General features: G+C 40.4%; 1 protein-coding gene across 1 annotated transcript in view; it reads left to right on the top strand.

Annotated features, from left to right (window-relative positions):
* Positions 1 to 1,856: 1,856 nt before the first annotated feature.
* The window catches only part of LOC119420592 (pro-neuregulin-2, membrane-bound isoform), a gene marked incomplete at its 3' end in the record, with an annotated part of 75,097 nt that continues 56,239 nt past the window's right edge, over positions 1,857 to 20,714 (top strand). Inside the window, 1 exon segment of the mRNA XM_037688009.1 lies at positions 1,857 to 2,070. Within this exon segment, the coding sequence (XP_037543937.1) occupies positions 1,989 to 2,070 (82 nt within the window).

The raw sequence follows: 20,714 nt of genomic DNA, 5'->3' as shown, positions 1-20,714 counted from the left end.
AGATTAAGTTTAATTGTATGAATGCCTTTGAGGATGCTTGTTTTATATTTCTACAGGAATAACTGTGTTATGTGATACTGATGGCTTCACAAAGAGTTATGATTTAATCTTTGCACTAATCATTGTCAAACTCTTGAAGAGGGCGTTGTTCGGTCTTGGCCACAATTTGAACTAGCCGTTAGCTCCTGAAACGTATCAGAATTTATTATTATGTCTCCAAACTCAGGTCATTCAAAGATCTTTATGGTTTATCATTTTCCCCTTGAACCCCTCTTCTAATGATCAAATGCTTCAAATGTGATCACATTTAGTAAAAGTCATGCTAAGCTTCTTTTTTTATTTTTTGGCACCTTGTGTGGTTTTGCTTGAAGACACGTGTGGGCTATAGACATAAGAGGTTGACCAGAATCGTTACAATTCTGGATGTTGTCATCCTGAAAGTCACGTTTTTGTTCTTTTTTTTTTGTCCCGACATCGTATTCATGACACATAAACCGCACTGCCCACCCAGGCGTGCTAGCTTCGTTGCGAGCCCCATCTTGTTTAACAGCGAGAGGAGGAAGTGATTGTCGAGACCGGGGCACGATAGGGCGGCGCGAGGCGGTATGAGAGGACTGTCGTCACACCGTCACCTCTGCCAGCTCTCAGCTGCCTCTGCTGACAGATTAGATCATGGAGGACTACTACTGGGAGCAGACCAATTTGTCCTCCGTTTGGGCTGGTTTTGAAGCCTTGGCCTTGTGTTGACCTCCCTGCCCACAGAGGAGGGTGTTGACCTGTTAAAACATGACCCTTGTGCCGCCCCTGCTGCTGCCGCCTACTCCTGAGAAACATCAAGAATCCTCCGAGAGACAAACCTTGGGGTGGCCCCACACATGACTCATCTACAAGTTTCAATGAGTCACTCTGTTGCTGTTTTTTTTTTTATTAATCTTTTGCCAATAAAGAGGGCATCACAGTGCATGCTGTTAGAAAATCCTGCTTTGATATGGCACTGCAATGTTGCCGGGCCAGTTTGGGCCACATCAAGAGGGAAAAAGGCAAAAATAGCTGCTGTGTTTGTGTGGAAGTTTAAGTTATTACATGCAAATGTGTGTACTGGATACGCACAGACTTGTTTCATGTTTGGGGAAGGTTTTATTCCAGTTTTATTCGTCTCCTTTCGCTCTTCAAAATGTGTCTCAAAGGAGAAGGATTGCTGAGTAAAAACTTCACGTTCTAGTGGCAGGAACGTGGCCAGGTCAGTGTAAACTCGGCGCTGCTGGTTTTATTTCTGCACGGACATCCATTGACAAGTGGCCAACAGAGACAGCGAAGAGAGAGCCACAGCCAGAGACGTGTTCGAACTCGCCCGTAGAACCAAGGCAGGTACCGACAGACACGATAGGTGAGGAAGTGCAATTTTTGCAGGGAGCAGTCTGTCACAGATTGTGATCTGACATTCAGCACCTCACACACGCACTCAACAAATGTGAAGCAGATGTAAGGTGCTCTGGGACCCCGACATCATCCTGGCAAAGGGCAGGTCCTTCCACTCACTTCTCTGGGTGGGGTCAGCAGTGCAAAGGGGACAGCTTAACTGCTCTCAGTTCACTTTTGCACGGGCCATTAGAGGGGAGAAGATGCTGCCAGGGGTCAGGCGTAGCAGAGCCGTTGGGAAGCATGGACATGGGGATTTATGTGAGCAGGGACTCCCTGAGACCCTGTTCCTTCAGAGTCTGCTTAGAGGAGTTGATTGCCATCATGCAATGCTTCCCTGCACTCCTCCCTCTTTGTTCCCTTCCTCACTCCCTGTTTCTGAGTAGGTGGTTCCATGGACTGCTTGATTGGTGCAAGTTTTTATAGGAGGAGAGACGCTCCAACAGGCTCAGAGTTTGGTGGTGCCCTTTTGCAACACATTCCCAAAAGGACTAGCGTTTTTTTTTTTGTGTGTGTGCGTGCTTTATAACAATCTTTTCCTGAGAGGATTTACTTTTTTTTCTAACAGCATGACAGAGAACAAGAAGAAAGAAAAGAAAGGGAAAAAGAGAGGAGGCAATAAAGGACAAAAAGAGGGCATTCCCACTACAGGTAAATGAAATTGTTTGAGTTTCTCTTCAGTTAAAGTGTTGACTTGTGTGGCAGACGGATCATCTCGGAGCAGTGACAGAGGAAGTGGCAGGTTTGTGTCATGGATTTGGGTTTTAAGGAGGCGCGGGGCCAAATGAAGTGTCCCCCCTGTTTTGTCCAAGCTGGCTGTCAGGTTGTCACATGAACGGATCGTTCGGAGGCGACAGAGAGGTGAAGCACTTCATGACTTTATGGAGGTTAGAAAAAAGACCCGATTCAAACGAGTTATGGACGTCACAGTCTCTAAAAACCTGCGAGTCTCCATCACTGCGCGTTAATAACCCACGTGTTCTGTCACAGGTCACTGCTCTTGCTAATAAAACGAGTTTTGATTGAAACTAACACAGACCACATGTCATTACGCTCTTTGACAGTGTTCACATCTCTGAAGCGTCTTTCCTGCCTGTTTAAACCCTGAATCAGTTCTAAGTCATCTGGCTCCAAAAGCTGCTCTTTTTTGGGGGGGAAGCATGCAAGCTGTTTGGATTTCAGCTCCTTGGAGGCTGAAATGCGGTTGCTCAGTAGTGAGTCGTACAAGCTGCAGCATGTCACGTTAGTTTGACCTCGGGTCATGGGGAGGCCCAGCCCCCGTTTCAGTGACACTTTAAGGACAATGGCTGGATTATTACAGTAGTTTTTGTTGTTTTTACCTTCTTCTGTGTCATTCTTTGCTCGATCAGATACCGCTTCTCTCATGCCGATAGACATTTTGTACTTGGTGATGTCAGCCCGCAGCAGAACAGCAGATTACGTGAGATGTTTTCACTAAATGTGACTTCTTTTTTTTTTTCTGAACAGACTACTGCTGTTGTTCTGCCATGTTGCAGAAGAGTATATTATCAGTTGACATTTGGAGATGTACTTGCAAAAATTCCAAGTTTAATTTTAATCTACAAACCCGCGAGAGATAAAATTATTCCATCATAATTGCTATAAAGGTGATTTTTTTTTCTCCTTGGAGTTTTACATGTGCTCACCTGAGTCTATTGTATATTTCTTTATAAAGTGGTCCAAAGCGTCACAATCAGAATTGGCATGTGTTTCTGAGGGATTATTTGAATCTATGTAATCTCTGTGCAAAAATACATGTTACTTTCAAATTGTAGATAAAGGAGGGATGTTACTCATCATCTGCAGGCTGATGGCTCAGAGGAAACAGAATCAAAGTCAAACTGTCTAGACTTTTTTTCTTTTTCACACATCGTCAGAGCTTTTTAATGTCAATTATCAATTTATTGTTGCTTTGGTCTAATTACAGCAGAACCAGATCCAGAAATCAGTTTTACGTTCACTCTTCGTCAACGTGCTTTTAGTTGTTAAATCGTTTGCTGGCACTTGGTGGCGCTCTCAAAAATACACAACAACCTGTGGTGCAAGTTTCTCTCATTAACGTCTCATTTTTCTTAGCTCTGATGTCAAGTTGGAACAAAAGTATAGAAAATTATTTAGATTAGATTGCAAACAGTTGTCCATGTGTGTTTAACCTGAAATTATTTGGTCTTTAGAGGTCTCAGAGTTTGTCACGTTTGAGATAAAATCAGTTGTAAATATATTTTAAAGAATGTACTTTTATCTTTAAAAGAATTACAGTTCAGTGCCACAGCACAATTATCTAACTGGACTTTTCAGCTCGTTTTGTTGCAGGAGATGTCACATTTAAAAACCCTATAACCATTTTATTTTTAAATTAAAACAGCTCAGACCAACACACACTGAAACTCATACAAATGAAAGCAATGGCTGTTCCTCATCTGCAGTTTGCCCACTGATGTTAATTAATTCACCTTTTTGTATTCTCTTGTCATTAAAGTCTGAATTCAAACTGCTAGATAAGACAGTCGTAACCCCATCATAGATCGTCAGTTCTACTGTCGGTCCATTTTTCTGAGTGTTTATTCATGTTTTTAAATTGGTTCACTTTAAACTGCTGGTTAGTTTGTGACGGCAGTTTCTGAGAATTCATTGGTCATTTGATTAAAGGAAATCAGAATTTCTAACTTTCGTCTTTAAAGCAAATAATACAAAAACTTCTAGGAAGCCTGGTTTTCTTGTTGAAATGGAAAATATACCAAAAAGTTCTGGTTGGTGTTTATTGAGGCTAAACAAATAATACAACTCTTCATGGGCAGGAAAAGTCAAGTTTCTCTCCTACATCCAAAGTACAAAAAAATCCAAAGTACAGTAAATCCAAAGTACAGTAAATTCATAATACAATAGATCCAAAGTAGAGTAAATACAAAGTACAATAAATTCAAAATACAGTGAATCCAAAGTAATAGATTCAAAGTGCAATAGATCCAAAGTAAAATAGATTCAAAGTACAGTAAATCCAAAGTACAGTAAATGAAAAGTACTGTAAATTCAAAGTACAGTAAATTCAAAGGACAGTAGATACAAAGTAAAATACATTCAAAGTACAGTAAATTTAAAGTACAGTAAATTCAAAGTACATTAAATTCAAAGTACAATAGATCCAAAGTACAATAGATCCAAAGTACAGTAAATCCAACATTGCTCAGGGTTTAGGCTGCTGAGTATTTCTCAAGGTGTAAATCATCTATTCTCACTTACATGGTTGTAAGATGTTCAGTGTGAACTCCTCTTAAGTTCCTCCGACTGCAGCACACGTCATGAGAACACTACCGTTTCCGGTAGAAAGTGCACGATAAAAAGCGAACATGAGAAACGTGTCACTAGGCTGAGACTGGAGAGGCACCTGTGTCTCCACGCTGTCTCCTTCCACGAGCTCTTTGACCACATATATACGTTTAAGTGGACCTGTTGTAAAGATGGCTCTGTTTTCTAACAGCCTCGGCCAGTAGATCCTCAGCTGACCTGTTGAAGGGAAACAAGATCAGTTCACCTACTTCTCTACAGAAACACGTCCACAAACTTCAAAACAATCATACAAACCCCTGCAAGAAACAAGTTCTGAGAGGAACGAGTTCTCAAACTGCCGGCAAGATCAAAAAGACGCATTTTTTGTCACTTAACCATGTCAATGACAACAAAGTTCTCAAAGTCTTATAAAGTATAAATCAATGAAGTTGGGAGGAATTAATGTAATACCTACAGTAATTGTTTGTAACTTTAAAAGCCCAATTATAAATCAGCTGTAGAAAGAAGTGTTTATTTTGTTACGTTCTGCTTTAATTAATGCAACCAGTGATAAAACACGCTTGTTGGACTTTAGGGGTTATCAGTGATGAAAATAAGCAGAATTAGTAGAAAAGTTGACATAAAATACAGTTTTGTTGTCTGTGTTTAGTTGAAACAAATAAAGATCTCAGAGGTAACGTTCAGTGTGAAATTGATTTTCAGCATGTGTTCCAACAGAATGGTCTGATGTGGACATGGTTCCTCTTCAGACGTTCATTTTCTCAGCGTCTGCAGGAACACATTCTGGAAGTTGTTTCAACACAGCTTCATGCACAGATACAGCGGCCTGTTGGATTATCAGATATTATAAAATGTGCTGTGGGAATGCGTGTCTGTCTGCTTTAGATGAGTCAGACTCTAATTGTATGTAAACATGATGAATCTGCCGAGGCCGGCCGAACACTCAGAAATTGCAGAGACGCGTCCATCTTATGTCTTTCACTTCATATTTCATTTTGCACATTCATCCAATGAGAACTTCTCCCAGCAGGTGTTTCTTTGTAACCCCAAACACTCATTGGCTTCTATTAGACCAAAACACCCAAACACTTTACCGTAGATGTCCATTCTTGCATATCGAGTGTCTTTCACGTTAATTTTTAAAGACAGCTCATATTCTGGCTGCAAGATGCCTCTCTTTAGAAAACGTTTTATGACGTCTGAAAGAGAGAACGTTAACATCAATGCTGATCCTAATTGAAAGATTTTTTCATCTGTAATTAGAGCCTTAGTTGCAGAACGAAGCTGCAGGCGATGTTCGAATCCATAAACTCGCTCCTCCTTTTCATCCGACGTCAAAACAAAACACAAGTTCCCTTCTGCATGGATGGTTTTGCGTGGGCGGTAATAATCAGCCGGAGAAGGGAAGACTTGGCTCCCTCAAGCTGTTTTGGTTGCTCTTGGTCCTGTACTAACACCTACTGCACGTCTCAGAGCTGAAACGCTTCTGCTTGAAACAATTTATGAAGCCGTACCTAACAAGGACCAGGACCATTTTAGCCAGGAGAGTTTGCCGTCTAATTATTTACCTAATGAACAAGCGGTGTTCCGATGTCCGCCGTCTCTGAGGAATTGGAAAGGTGAATGTTTTGTAGTTTTGGAGATGTTTTTCTGGACTGGAATTGAACAGACAATGAAGTAAACCTTAATGATAAGCGGGGAGGAGTTTCACTGTGGAGGAGAACAGAGGGAGGTTTTTATTTTTAACGATTCTATCCGCCATCAGGTGCAGTGGTGGAGCTGAAGTGGTGGTGGGGCAATAGTGGCCTTGGGCTACCATTGATTAACTAAGGGCCACCCCAATTTGAGGAAACTCTGCTCTTAACGAAACAAAATAAAAGCTAGAAAACATAGTTGTCTCAAATGATCGGAGTGGTCGGTTTATATATCGTATATTTTGATATATATATATTTTCAAATTATCATGCTCACAACACTGATATTCAGGAGGGTATTTCCAAGTCCCCCTCTTCGCCCCACATCAATGGTAAAAACAATGCTTGTAAGAGGTTCTGATAGTGTAATGGCTCCCACATACTCAGGCGTACTTCACTCTGCGGAGGTCCGTGCATACCCAAGGCAGACTCAAATCTGTCTCAAAGTGGACGTAGGCCTGTCGCGATAAACAGTAAATCAATTAATCGCATGATGAATTAAAATTTTCGACCTCATTTTCATTTATCAGCTTTATCGTTTCTTCGTGTCTCTCTTTCTGAAGAAACTGGATGACAAAAGGCTCAACTCCGTGATCTTCAATGACCCCTCTCTTTCTCTTTAAAATCCATTTTAACGTCCAAATTCACGTTTTTGGATCGTTATAAGGAGCTAAGCTGAGAAGCTAAGCTACGAGCTAAGCTAACAGGTCGACCTAGGGGAAAAAACCTCCGTCTTGTCAAAGCTCCAAAATTCACAGTTGAAACCTGTGCCTTCATGTAAAAAGTTGTTTTTCTCTGCAAAAAGAAGCTGAGAACTTGTTTATTGATTTTTTATTTAAAGCTTTGTTTGACAAATGCTATGCTAAAGAGCTTAAACCACACTGAGCAAATGCCATTTAGAGAACCAAAGAGAGACAGCCCATGTCACGTCAAGGAGCCGCCCTCTCGTTTTTCTTAGAGAGAAACGCTGCTCACGCCCTCACTATCCATCTTTCGGTTCAAACAGTCTTGTATTGCCATCTGGTGGTTGAAAAAAGGTACTACACTCAAAACAAATTAACCAACATTTCTTCTTAAATGTGACCATAATTATTAATTATTGTCGAATTTCAAACAATATTGTCGTTTATCGCATTAATTTCTGAGACATTTAATCGCACAGCAAAATTTGTTATTGTGACAGGCCTAAGCAGATGTCTGCAAGCTATGTTCACGCAAAGGTAAATTTTTATAGCTGCATACTCGGTGCCGTACAATAAACTGTCCGGCGACGGGCTGTTTTGTATGCAACACCAATGTATTAAATTCCCCCTTTTCAGCTGTGGTCTGGTTTAATAGCCTTGTCTTATTTATTTATTTTTTTCAAGAGGCAAGCGATCTCTTCCTTCTCGTCCGTTGACGCCATGACTGAAATTTTGTGAAATTAAGGAATTTGTCACGAGAGAATTAAAATCAGGCCCGGTGTGGCGGTGGGAGGGTCTGGCGATTTCCTGGTGGGCTGGTCTGATGTGTGGGCTGCAGCACTCCCCGTTTTTATTTTTTATTAGATCGTTTTATTAACATATAACAGAACACCGCTGCCGCTGCTCTTGGACTGCCAGCTGCCTCTACCCAGGGCCGCCGGCAGCTCTCGTTTTTTTAAATTATTTTTTGTGTGACCTGTCAATCAATTCAGTAGGCGTGTCAGCAAATGACCATTCGGGGACCTCAATTTGTCCCGAAGGTAAACGCCCCTTGCCTACGGAGCTGGGCTGCAGCCCATCAGGGTGTACGCTCGAATAAGAAGTCTTGACCGCGGCTCACAGAGTACACACAGTATGCCCGAGTATGTGGGAGCCTTAAAACTGAGTCAGAAAACCAGCTAGTACACCTTCAGCCTCTGGTGTAGTTTCATTAGAAATATTCAAACATCCTAAAGTATGAACTCATGAGCTAAAGGTCAATCCAGTCTAACTCCACAGTAGCATTTAGATGACAGGTAAAGGACGGAAATGAGCCTCTGTCAGGTTCAGGATTTTCTGATCCTAGCTACTTTCTCTTCCTTTCTCATTTCCATTACAGTCAAATGAGTCCTCAGTAAGTACGTTCCTGTTAACTGATGCCCGCAGCTCGTAGAAGAGCTAATGTGGTTAGGTGGAAAAGAACTTCCTGATGTCAGTCATCTTGTAAACACGTCCAGCTTTACAATATGGGTTTTATGGTTAAAAAAAAAAGTCTTAATTTGTCCTTTTAGAAGTGGGTTGCTGTTTTTAGATGTAGAGATCGATTTAGGCATTTTAAACCCGATGAATTGGAAAAGTTGGACTTGCTTTAGAAGAAAAAGTCTGAAGTAGCCAGTCATGGTACGAACTGAGACTCGGGGTGAAACTAGAAGAAAGCTTTGCAAAGCAGAGATGAATTGCAGAACTGACAACCTGAACGTCATCTTGAGGTCCTCCATCGTTCTGCGTTTGAAGGTGAGCCAACCTCCAGGTTTTTGAGTCAAACTGGGTCATCTGTTTTTAAAATCCTGGTTTGGAACCAGAGAGTTGGATTTCAGTGAGATTTGCAACATCCTAATCACCAGAGGATCTGTCTCGCAAGGCTTTACAGGGAGTGTTTGGAACAACTTATTTTATTTTGGCAGCTCTGGGGGATTTTAGGTGTTAAATAGTCAACAGTTACAGCTCCCAAACCAGCCTAGACCCTTACATCATCATTTCAGACAATTTATTAGGTATGAAACAAGAAGAACAAAGTATAATCTGCTTTTTACTTCTTTGGTTTAAAGTTACTGTCCTGAACAAAGGTCCTTGAGGTCCTCCGCTCCATCTTAGGGTTTAATTAAACATTAAAACAGTTTTAAAAGCAAATTTAACTTTTTCTTGATCACATTCTGTCATGAAACAGAAACATGCTCCAATCACCTACTAAAGATTTGCTTTTAATGCCCTTTTAAATTAATATTTACTTAAAAATGCCAGATTTTGTTGATTAACTGTGCATCAAGTTGGAAAATCACTGACTATTTAGAAACTTATCTATATTGAAAATAAATACTTTTAGTATATTAGAAAGTTTAAAAGCATGTTTATGTTGTAGCATCATTCAACTGAAATAAATTATTTTAGAGCAATATGTATAACCTTTAATGTAACGTAACATGTCCAGTTTGGCCAAAAAAACACCCCGTGCCTATACATGATCCATAAATCATTTTTTATTAAACATTGAATACTTTGAATAAAGATTTCTTGAATAAGTAATATTTAATTGGGTAAAGTGAAAGAGGTTTTAAAGCTCTTGCAGATATTTTGAATCCTCTGGATGTTTGCGCAGCATGTCTTTAGTTGTTACTGAAACTCAAGCAGGGGCTTGAGGAAACGTGAATTTTTTAATATTTTGACTTCAGGTTGTAAAAACAGACTATGTAAATAAATGTGACTTCTGCTTCTAACACAGTTTGGGGTTATTTAGCTTTATTCCTGCAGATTTTCTTCTTTTTGATCTGGTTTGGTTCATTGTGTAGATTAAAGTAAAAAAAAAAACAACAACAACTGAGATTAATAAAATATAAATAGATTTTTTTTTTCCTCAAATGGCTCCTTGGTATTTATCTACAACACACAGGATCCTGTTAGTATGATTATATAACATGCAGGGTTGCCCAATACAACGTTTTTCATCACTGTGCTAACACAAAAACCTATATTTACAAAGAGGTGTGTGTTTTTACACAACCTCAGCAAGTAGTTTAGTTGCGTAATGCTAACCAATCAGAGACAGGAACATTTGACCTAAAATTATGATTTATTTTTTCTTGTTTTAGACTGACAAAAACAAAAAGAGAAGGATTTGAATAGTGAATGTTTGGAGTTGTGGAGATGAATGTTTTTCTGGACTGGAATGTTAGTAAACTTTAATGTTTTTGGTGCAAGATATTAAGATGGGTAAGAGTGGAGAAGAACAGAGGGAGTTTTTAAATTTTTAATTTATGTTTTATTATTATTTATTAGCAATTTTATCCAGCACCAGGCGCAATGAAGGCGGAGCTGGCTCCAGGGGGTGTCAATTGGTGGCCTTGGCCCTCATTGATTAATATTTGACCACCCTAAATCATTTGAGGATTCTATACTTTTAAGAAAATAAAATCTAAAAAACTTAGTCTCCTCAAATGATTGGGGTGGCCAGTTTACATATATACCGTATGTTTCGCTGTACTAGTCGTAGTTTTTTGCATGATTTGCATGTCGTGCGACTTAAACGCCGAAGCAACATATTTATGGATTTTTTTTCTCCATATTCATAAACCAATATTTGGCTGAGCGATGAGCGTTTTCATTCATTCTGACATTAAAAATATTGAAAACTACCATTTTCAGCCGCTAGATGGCACTCGAGTTGTATGGCATGCCGTTGTGTCATGTAGTAGGTAAAGATGTCTATTAATGACACAATAGGCTTGCCATAGATGCCACCTTTGTTCTGCCTGCTCGGAGCAACCGTCAAATCAGCTTCATTTCGTTGCACCGCCCCGGCCAAATGCAGCTAATTTGACCATTAAAGTTTATTTATTAAATGAAAGTTCAACTGAGACACACCTTTGCTATAAAGTCGAGCAAACAAATAATTATTTTTAGGTGTTTATCTTGTTAAATTTCCAAGAAATGAGCAGCGACTCGTCCCTCTGCGCATCCGCTTCCGCATATCGACTTTTGAAATGCAGCTGATTTGACTGTCAAAGTGCATTTATTAAGCAAAAGTTAGACTGAGACACACCTTTACTATAATTTCAAGCAAATAAATAATTGTTTTTAGGTGTTAATCTTGTTAAATTCTTGTTAAAGTCCTCCCGTGCACGTTCCCATGGCTGCCATTTGGCAGCCCATCCATTTTTGGCACAACAGAAGCCCACATTTCCGGGTTGTCAGCGATGACGCGTAACAGATGCGACGTACACGGCGAAGCTACGTATTTATGATTATTCCTCTTTATTAGACATATTTGGACTGATGAGACTTATAGAGTGGTGTGACGTGTGTGGCGGAAAATACGGTATTTGGTGGAGGTCATTTTGGATTTTGACGACAACCCAATTTTCACTGAGAACCTTTGTTACACCTAGACACAGCCACATATTAAAAGGGAAGTCGGCATCACTTATTTTTCCAGTTATTCAGCTCACAAGATGGATGGACAGAGGAACTTATGGAAGGGATGTCCAGTTCCCCTCTTCGCTCCACGATGGGGGACAAACATAACATAGTTTGTTAAAATTTGACTCTTGTTGTTCACAGGTCAGTAAATGCTAAATTAACAGTCAGAATGGGTTGATTTGTTCAAGTTTCCGTGCCAGCTTTGAAATCGTCGTTAACTCTGGGATAAAGTATTATGAATAAAACTCATTCAGATAGTTGTTTAAAAAATGTGAAAACAGAACCAGATCATTAGTAACAGTTCCAGGAATGTGAAGTTGGTTGTACAGTGGGATCGTTCTGTTTTTGGTCAGACAGCTTCCCACAGATGTTTTGATAAGTAACGAGTCTGAGGACCATTCCCACATTCAAAGCTCACTTTTCTGACCAAACCACTGAGCAGTTTGTCTTCTGACATCGTGCAGCGAGGTGACACAACACCGCAGTAATCAGGGATACTTTGTGCGGGAAAAAAACACAAAGGCATGCCTCAGATTCCTGCTCTAAGCTGCTGGAAATGAAACAAAAATGTTACCTCGATAATCAGAGTTTCAAAGTGTTTGTTAATACATCAAGACGTTTTGTTTTCCAGGGGAGCTCTCTGGGCTCAAATCCCCAACTGTTACTCAAGGCATGGGCTGTCGACACGCCAGCTAGGCTCCTATGCTCAAATTGGGTTTTTATAGTCCATGTCTGCAGCTGCCCCTGTGCTTCAAACGGACAAAAACGGACCGTTGTTGATGCGGGGCTTCATCATGACTCCATCCCACTGGGGTTACAGAAAAATGACCAGTTGTCAGCAACAGGCTGCTGGACTTTACAACCATGCTGACTGTTTTTTATTTAGTTTTGTTTTGTTTGTGGGGTGAGAATCTGGTCTTTAGATTTTTGTGTAGATGTTTCTGAACCATTTTATTGAGATCTGTTTTTCTTTGTACATGTTTCAGCACCTAACACCCCATTTTGATCTATTTCGACAATTCATGTCTGAAATCGTTCAGCTCATTCAGGACATTCCTGACTTCTGCTATTTGTGAAATTTTTACATTTTGAAATATTATTTAGCTTTGTCGGCCATGTTTTTACTCATTGAAAATGAATGGAGCACTTCATATCCTTCAAACCCTTTAAGCTGTTTAAAACCTTTTATTGCTCCTTTAGGCTCCTTTTAGCTTCTTTCAGCTTCTTACACTTTAGCTTTTGTCTTCATTCAGCTTATTTGTACATATTTCAACGTCCTTCAGCTTCGTTTTGCTTCTTTCAGATTTTTTCCTGCCAACTTCATCCTTTTTGTTCATTTTTCTGCTTCTTTCTGCTAAATTCAGTGATTCTGCTTTTTTTCCAGCGACATTTTAGGTACATTTTCCTGCTAATGTTAACCAATTTTCTTCTAGTTCTTTTGCCAATTTCATCACAATTTGCTTTTTTCCAATAATTTAAACTTTTTATGCTCCTTTCAGCTTCCTTCTGTGCATTTCAGCCTTTTTTTTATTTTTTTTTATATATTTTTTTTAGCTTTTTCAGCTACTTTTTGACAACTTCAGTTTTTCTGCTCATTTCAGTTTCTTTTTTTTTTGCCTATTTCATATTTTGTGTAATTTATTCAGCCTATTTCTGTCCATTTTAGCTTACTCTGCTCACTTCTGCTCTATTCAGCTATTTCTACACATTTCAGCTGTTTTTCAGCTGCTTTCAGCTTCTTCAGCAGATTTCCACAATAAGCATTCAAACTGCATTTTCAGAGGAAATATTGTTTCTCCACTGTATTTATATTTAACCCTGCAGTCAGCACAGCATTATGGGACAGGTCTAATCTTATTGTGGTTTTCTGTTACCCTCACTGCCCTGAACCCTGCACACATCTGGCCTAACGAGCTGATGAAAAGTGCCGTCCTGTCTCTGCAACGTCTCTGCTCAAGGACAGACAGGGTTCAGGGACAGACCTGAGTCCAGACGAAGTCCTTAAACCTTTGTGTGTGTAGAGTCTCTGTGACTGACAGGGCTTTCCTCAGGCGGTGTGCACAGGCTTAGTCTGGCACAGTTCAGAGTGTGTGCAGAAATCATGTGCTGGAGTTCAATTATCCAGACTCGGAGCCCTCCTGGAGGCTTTTGTAAGTTCTGCTCTGCGTGTTTTAGGTTGTTAGACGAGCAGAAGACGGTAATTTTCTCATTAGATCGATATAAAAGTTTATGACGGCGACTGATGATGCGTAGATGTGTGCACATATACGTATAAAACTGTCTTACAGTCAAGGTGAAGGTGTTAAAAAAATCTTTGTGTGTGTGTTTGTGTGGGGGGGAGGGTCAGGTTAGACCACAGGACACTGAGCACTGTTTAACATCAGGCCCATCAGACTGTTAAAATGTGGCTCCTAGCCATCACTAAACACAAATTTCTATGAGTGGCCATAAGAAATATGTTCAATTTATATCATGGTTTGACTTTTAGCGGGACTACATTTCTGCCTCACAGCATAAATGGAGTTTTTATTGTCCCTGGACTCTGGGGACATTAAAGACCGCAGCACAGAAACTGGTTTTGACACTAAAAGCTCATTAAATGTTATTAAGAGCTCATCGTCATCATATCTCATCACATCTTAGTCTTTGTTTTCTGAGCGCCACAAATATCTTCAGTCCACAGACAAAAAGGCAGGATAAATTTAGTAGCTGCAGAACTAAAAATGATCTGTGAGCTATTTTGGATCAGACATTTTGCTATTTATTACTCAAAAGAAAAACAGGGTTTTTAAAAAAATGACCTGATTAAAATGTAATCTGCTGTTTGAGATCCATTTCGAGCTGCTCCACTTTAAAACAATCACTATAATGCCCCTTTTCCATTAGTACCGGTACGGGCCGACTCGACCCTACTTGGCCCGGTTCTGAGGCTTTTCCATTAGTACCGGTACTTAGCACCTGTTACTATTTTCAGTACCCTTGGCTCTGTGGTTCTAACCGGTACGAAGAGGTACAAAAACGTGACGTCAGTACACTGTCGGTCACTGGTTGGTCGGGGGCGGAGTCGGAGTCACTGGATCCTTCAGAAACGTTTCAAAACAATAATCCGCCATTTGCAATTTCTCGGACTGGAGCAGCGGCTGGACTTATTTTAAAGATTTTAAAAACAATACTGACAACATCTTGGTCTAATGTTGATGTGCTGGCATTTTTTGTGCTTGGTGGCCGACAACATAATTCAGAGCAAGCTGGATGGAGCTCTGCTGGTGTACCCGATCCTCCCTCCGGAGCCTCCGAGCGCCAGGCCGGGCAGGGCGTCATCTCCCCGGCTCCAAGTTCAGCTGGTCACCACGGAAGAACCTTCGATGTGCCGACTCGGAGGCTCGGGTTCTGGATACCAGCCTTGTGTGCTCAGAGCTCCGCAGGTCACTGCGAAGCTGGAGATGGGGACTCGCAGATGGACGTTGCGAGACCCCGGCCGCGCGTAATCATGAAGGCTGAATCCCGATCCCGCCCGGCAGTCAGGCGGACTGGACAGTCTGGGACGGACGCTGGAAGCGATTTTTAAATAAAATAACATTTTGTTTTTATACAAAAAATGTTTTAAAAAAATGCTGAAGCGATTTAAAAATGATTTTTTTTTTTTTTTAACACGTAAAATGTTTTTTAAAATCGCTTCCACCGTTCGTCGCAGACCGTCTCTGCCCGCCTGTCTGCGCGGGTCGGACCTTCATGATTACGCGCGGCTGGAGCCTTGGAACGGACTCTGTGAGTGACCAGCTGAACTGGAGCTGGGAGGATGAGCCTCCCAGCTTCCTCCTCTCCGGAGGAGAGGATCGTGTGACTGCGGGCAGTGTCGTGCGAGACCAGCAGAGCGTTGAAGATTTAAAAAAAAAAAAAAAGACGGTGCCAGCTTCATCATGAAATCCTGTTGTCACTTTAATGACTGTTAACTCAGCTGAAAATCATAAAAAGACACAAAACTATTGGATATCAGGAATATTTCCCTCAAACATGTTTAAAGAAAAGAGACGACCTTCAGTTCAACTTTATTTTAACTCACGAATGTACAAATCACAAAACAAGAACTTTAAAGCAAAGCTAAAAATAAAATGTATATATATGAACAAGAAAGGAAACCACACATTTAAAATGAACATTAAAAGTAGACACAATGAGTGCAAATACATCAAATGATGATGAAAACCTATAAAAATTTGAATGTAATGTTTTTGTAGAATCTGGTTCATCAGAGTTTTAATTTATATACATATATATATATTTATATCTATAAATAAATATAGATAAATATATATGTATATATAAAAATACATATATATGTAATTTATATACATATATATATTTATATCTATAAATAAATATAGATAAATATATATGTATATATATAAATACATATATATGTATATATGTATATAAATATATACGAATATATATGTATATAAATATATATGAATATATATAAATACATATATATATGTATATAAATATATATGAATATATATAAATACATATATATATATGTATATAAATATATATGAATATATATAAATACATATATATATGTATATAAATATATATGTGTATATATATATATACATAATTGTGTGTATATACATATGTGATATGTATATATATCACATATGATATATATATATATATATGTGTGTGTGTGTATATATATATATATATATATATATATACACATAAATATATACACATATGTGTGTACATATATATTTGTGTGTGTGTGTATAAATATACATATATATATATATATGTGTGTATATATATATATATATATATATTTATACACATGTATACATGCATACACACATACACACAACTTCAAAATAACATAAATTCTCAACCTGTACTGAAAACAGTTTCTGCGTCTCAGCGCCACCAGCTGGTGAGAGGCCGTGACGTCAATTTGAACCCCGCCCACTGGAACCGGTACTGAAAGCATAATGGAAACACAACCTGTACCGTACCGAGTAGAGTAGAGCCGGGCTGTACCGGCCCGTACCGGTACTAATGGAAAAGGGGCATAAGTTATATTGATAGATGTTCAGTAATGAGTCGTAGTATAGTTGAATACTAGGATGACTTTTTTGTTGAGGGAGTATCAGAGAAACCGAGACGTTTATTTTCTAAACATAACGTCCCAGTGGCTTTTAAACCCCAAAATACATTACGGCAAAGACTGGTTCATCCCAAAGATCCAGTCCCCCGGCACAAACAGAGTAATGTTGTGTAAGTTGTTCAGTGTCAGGAGGGCTGTGATCAGTCTTACATCGGGGAAACTAAACAGCCACTGGCCAAAAGGATGGTCCAGCACAGAAGATCAACATCATCAGGCCAGGACTCTGCGGTCTACACTCATCTCCAGGCCAGCGGTCACTCTTTCAGGGATGAAGATGTTCACATCCTGGACAGAGAGGAACGATGGTTTGAGAGAAGAGTAAAGGAGGCCATCTTTGTGAAAATAAATCGTCCATCATTAAACAGGGGTGGAGGACTCCGGGTTCAATTGTCCCCCTCTTACAATGCTGTGATTGCTAGTATCACTCAGCCCTCTGTGAATAGTAAACAGCCATCAGTGTGCTAATGATCCATTGTTAGGCCGATGGTCCTTCTGGATCATGTGAGCAGCTGGTTTTGGTTGTCAGCAGCAAACTGGTTGATCCACTCTGAGAAGGTGCTATTTAAGAGACTGAGCTGAATACAGCACCTCAGACTGAGGAAGTATTTCGGATGAAAGATGAAACGTTTCTACATTTTTTTGTTGTTTTACTTTGTTTTTTTTTTTTTTTGAATGTCCAAAGGACCAGATTTAACTTTTTTAGATTTTTCTACCTGGATTATTGAGCATGCATCAGGATACTAGGAAGACTTCATCTCTTGTGATTTACCCACATTTTCTTTTCTCTTTTACTTCGGTCATCACAACACGTTAAATTCTCTTTAAGCCTCTTCCTCGCCGAGCTGTGAATGATTAGAGACAAAAAAATGACAAGAAATACTGTATTTTTCAGACTATAAGGCACACCGGATTGGTGCATTAAGCGAACCAAGTTCATTTTGACAGATTTTAGAGCGCCGTGTACCACATAAAATCAGTTTGAGGTTAGTAAGCACAACCAGAATTGATACATAAGGCGCACTGGATTATAAGGCTCACTGTCGATTTTAGAGAAAATAAAAAGATTTTAAGTGCGACTTATAGTCTAAAAAATACGGTGCAAACATTTCACCTGAAATAACTCTGAACTTGTATTTACAACACGTTTGCATATGTAGGTATGTAATGTAAACGTTTTCTGTGTCATAATTATCACCAAGGATCTTTATTTTGTCAGTTTCGTTTGTTTTCTGTCTCTAATCAGTCACCATCAGACTCAAAGTTGTTCCTCACGCTTTCTGACTCCTGGAAACTAAATTGAGACATGTCATGTTGCATGTTCAATAATCCAGGTAGAAAAATCTAGCAAGGTTAAGACCCTGTTTACACAACGTGTTTTTGGAGTGTTTCGGCTGTTCTTTACATGACAACAGCCCTCATTCTCTCTGAAACTGAAGGTTTCTGTACCCAGGTTTCCGAGTGGAGATTTTCGAGTGAATCCCCCGCAGAGGTGTGAAATCTCAGCAAGTGTGAAAGTCGCACATGCACAATACAGGCGGCTGCGGCCAAAAGTCGTTTTTACAACAGTTATAATAAATGACAAAGAGCAGAATGTTTTTGTACTACTCAACCTTTTTCAGCATGTAGGAGCAAAACTACCATAATAAAATCCAGGATCTAAAGAGACGTCAATGTGTTCACCAGTTTGGACGTAAAGGATCCCACATACTCGGGCGCACTTCAGTCCGCAGAGGTCCGCGCATACCGGATTAGACTTGGAGCTGACGCCCACAGAGCATGTCCGCACAAAGAAAATTTTTTATGACCGAGTACACATACTCTGTGTCACACAATAAACTGCCCGGTGACAGACTGTTTTGTATGCGACACCAATGTATTAAATTCCCCTTCTTCATCCATAGTCTGGTTTAATGGTCTTTTCTTTAGTTTTTTTTCCAAGAGGCAAGCGATCTCTTCTTCCTCTCCCGTTGGTGCCGTGACTGAAATGGTGAGAAATGAAGGAATTTGTCACGAGAGAATTAAACTTAGGTCCAGCGTGGCTGCGGGAGGGTCTGGAGAGTTCCTGGTGGGCTGGTCTGATGTGTGGGCTGCAGGGCCAGCGCTCCCTGTTTTTATTTTTTTTTTTTTTTTTTTTAGCATGTTTTATTAACAACATATAAACACAGAACACCACTGCAGCTGGGGCTGCCAGCTCTCGTTTTTTTTTTTTTTTTTTTTTTTTTTTGTGTGTGTTTTTTTGTGACCTGGCAATCCAGTCGGCATGTCAGCAAATGACCAATTGGCGACTTCAATTTGTCCCGAAGGTAAACGCCCCTTGCCTGCAAAGCTTGACTGCAGCCCATCAGGGTGTATGCTCGAGTATGAAGTCTCAACCATCTGCGGACTGCGCGCAGTGTCCACGCGGATCACAGTGTGCTTGAGTCTGTGGGAGCCTTTACTGTGATCATGCAGACACTGCATGCACAATGAATGTAGCTGAGCCCTGCGTCAGGGTTGCCAGATAAACTTGTATAACCAGATGTATAACTGATCACAGCCTTCCTGACACTCAGTCTTACATCAGGGTAACTGAAACAGCCACTGGCCACAAGGATGACCCAGCACAGAAGAGCAACATCATCAGGCCAGGACTCTGTGGTCTACACTCATCCGCAGGCCAGCGGTCACTCTGCAGAGATGAAGATGTTCACATCCTTGACAGAGAGGAATGTTGGTTTGAGAGAGGAGTGAAGGAAGCCATCTTTGTGAAGTGAACCCGTCCATATTAAACAGGGGCGTAGGCCTCCATGTTGTCACCCTCTTACAGTGCTGTTATTGCTAGTATCACTCAGCTCTCTGTGAATAGTATGCAATCATCAGGGCTCTTAACCACTTGTTAGAGCACTAACGATCAATTGTTAGGCTGATTGTCCTCCTTTTACATGTGAATAGCTAGTTCTGGCTGTCAGCAGCAAACTGGTTGATCCAATGTGAGAAGGTGCTATTCATAAGACTGAGTTTGTTGCAGCTCCTCCAACTGATGAAGTCCTTTGGATAAAAGACGAAAAGTTTCAACAAAGAAGAATCCGTCCAGAGGACCTGACTCAACCTTGTTAGATAAACCGAGACAGGGTTCAGGCAGGATTCAGACCCCAGCAACGACACCGGCAGCACTGTGGGAGTAATTTAGTTGTTGCTTCAAATCCCCGCAGCATGTGAGTGAGTTTCTACAATGAGAGAGGAAGTTGAGAATCTTTGCAGAAATTTGCTAAACCATTTTCCAAAGCCCCTCGCTAATGCGGCTCATAATCATCCCCAGCCGTCGCAACCTGGTGGGATCAAAACCAGGAGCAGCCATCTTGAACAGTGAGTCCACCTTAATATGTCTAATTTACTGGCAGGAGGAGAATGATGCACAGAGACTTTAACCTTCTACAGCTGATGATCCATCCATCCATCCATTATCTTTTACCCACTTCTTCCATTTTGCGTCACAGGGGTCGCTGGTGCCCATGTCCAGCAATCACTGTATGAGGGGCGGGGGACACCCTGGATGGGTCGAAAGTCCATCACAGGGACACATGGAGACAAACAACCATTCACTCTCTCACTCACACCTAGGGACAATTTAGAGTTACCAATCAGTCTAACATACACGTTTTACATGTTTTGGTATGTGGGAGGAAACTGGAGTACCTGCATGCACGGAGAGAAAATGCAAACTCCACCCAGGAAGGCCCCCGGACCAGGATTTGCATCAGCAACCATCTTGCTGAGAGGCAGCAGCTCTACCAGTTGCGCCACCGTGCTGTCTACAGCTGATGATAAATTATTGAAATATTGTGCGGGATGATGGCTTATAATCCCTTCGATATTATGATACAAATCTGATCAATTAAAGTGATCATTATCATGTTTATGGTGTTGGGTTATAGCAGAAACTGCAAGGCTGTTTATGAGCTGGTACCAAAGTGATCGGTTGTTGGTTCTGAGAACTTTGACCTCTGTCTGCGC

The sequence above is a fragment of the Nematolebias whitei genome, chromosome 14, assembly GCF_014905685.2.
Source record: "Nematolebias whitei isolate Nwh7 chromosome 14, NemWhi1, whole genome shotgun sequence".
NCBI classification, from domain to species: domain Eukaryota; kingdom Metazoa; phylum Chordata; class Actinopteri; order Cyprinodontiformes; family Rivulidae; genus Nematolebias; species Nematolebias whitei.
The sequence above is the reverse complement of the archived record's forward strand: the minus strand, read 5'-3'. Positions and strand labels throughout refer to the sequence as shown.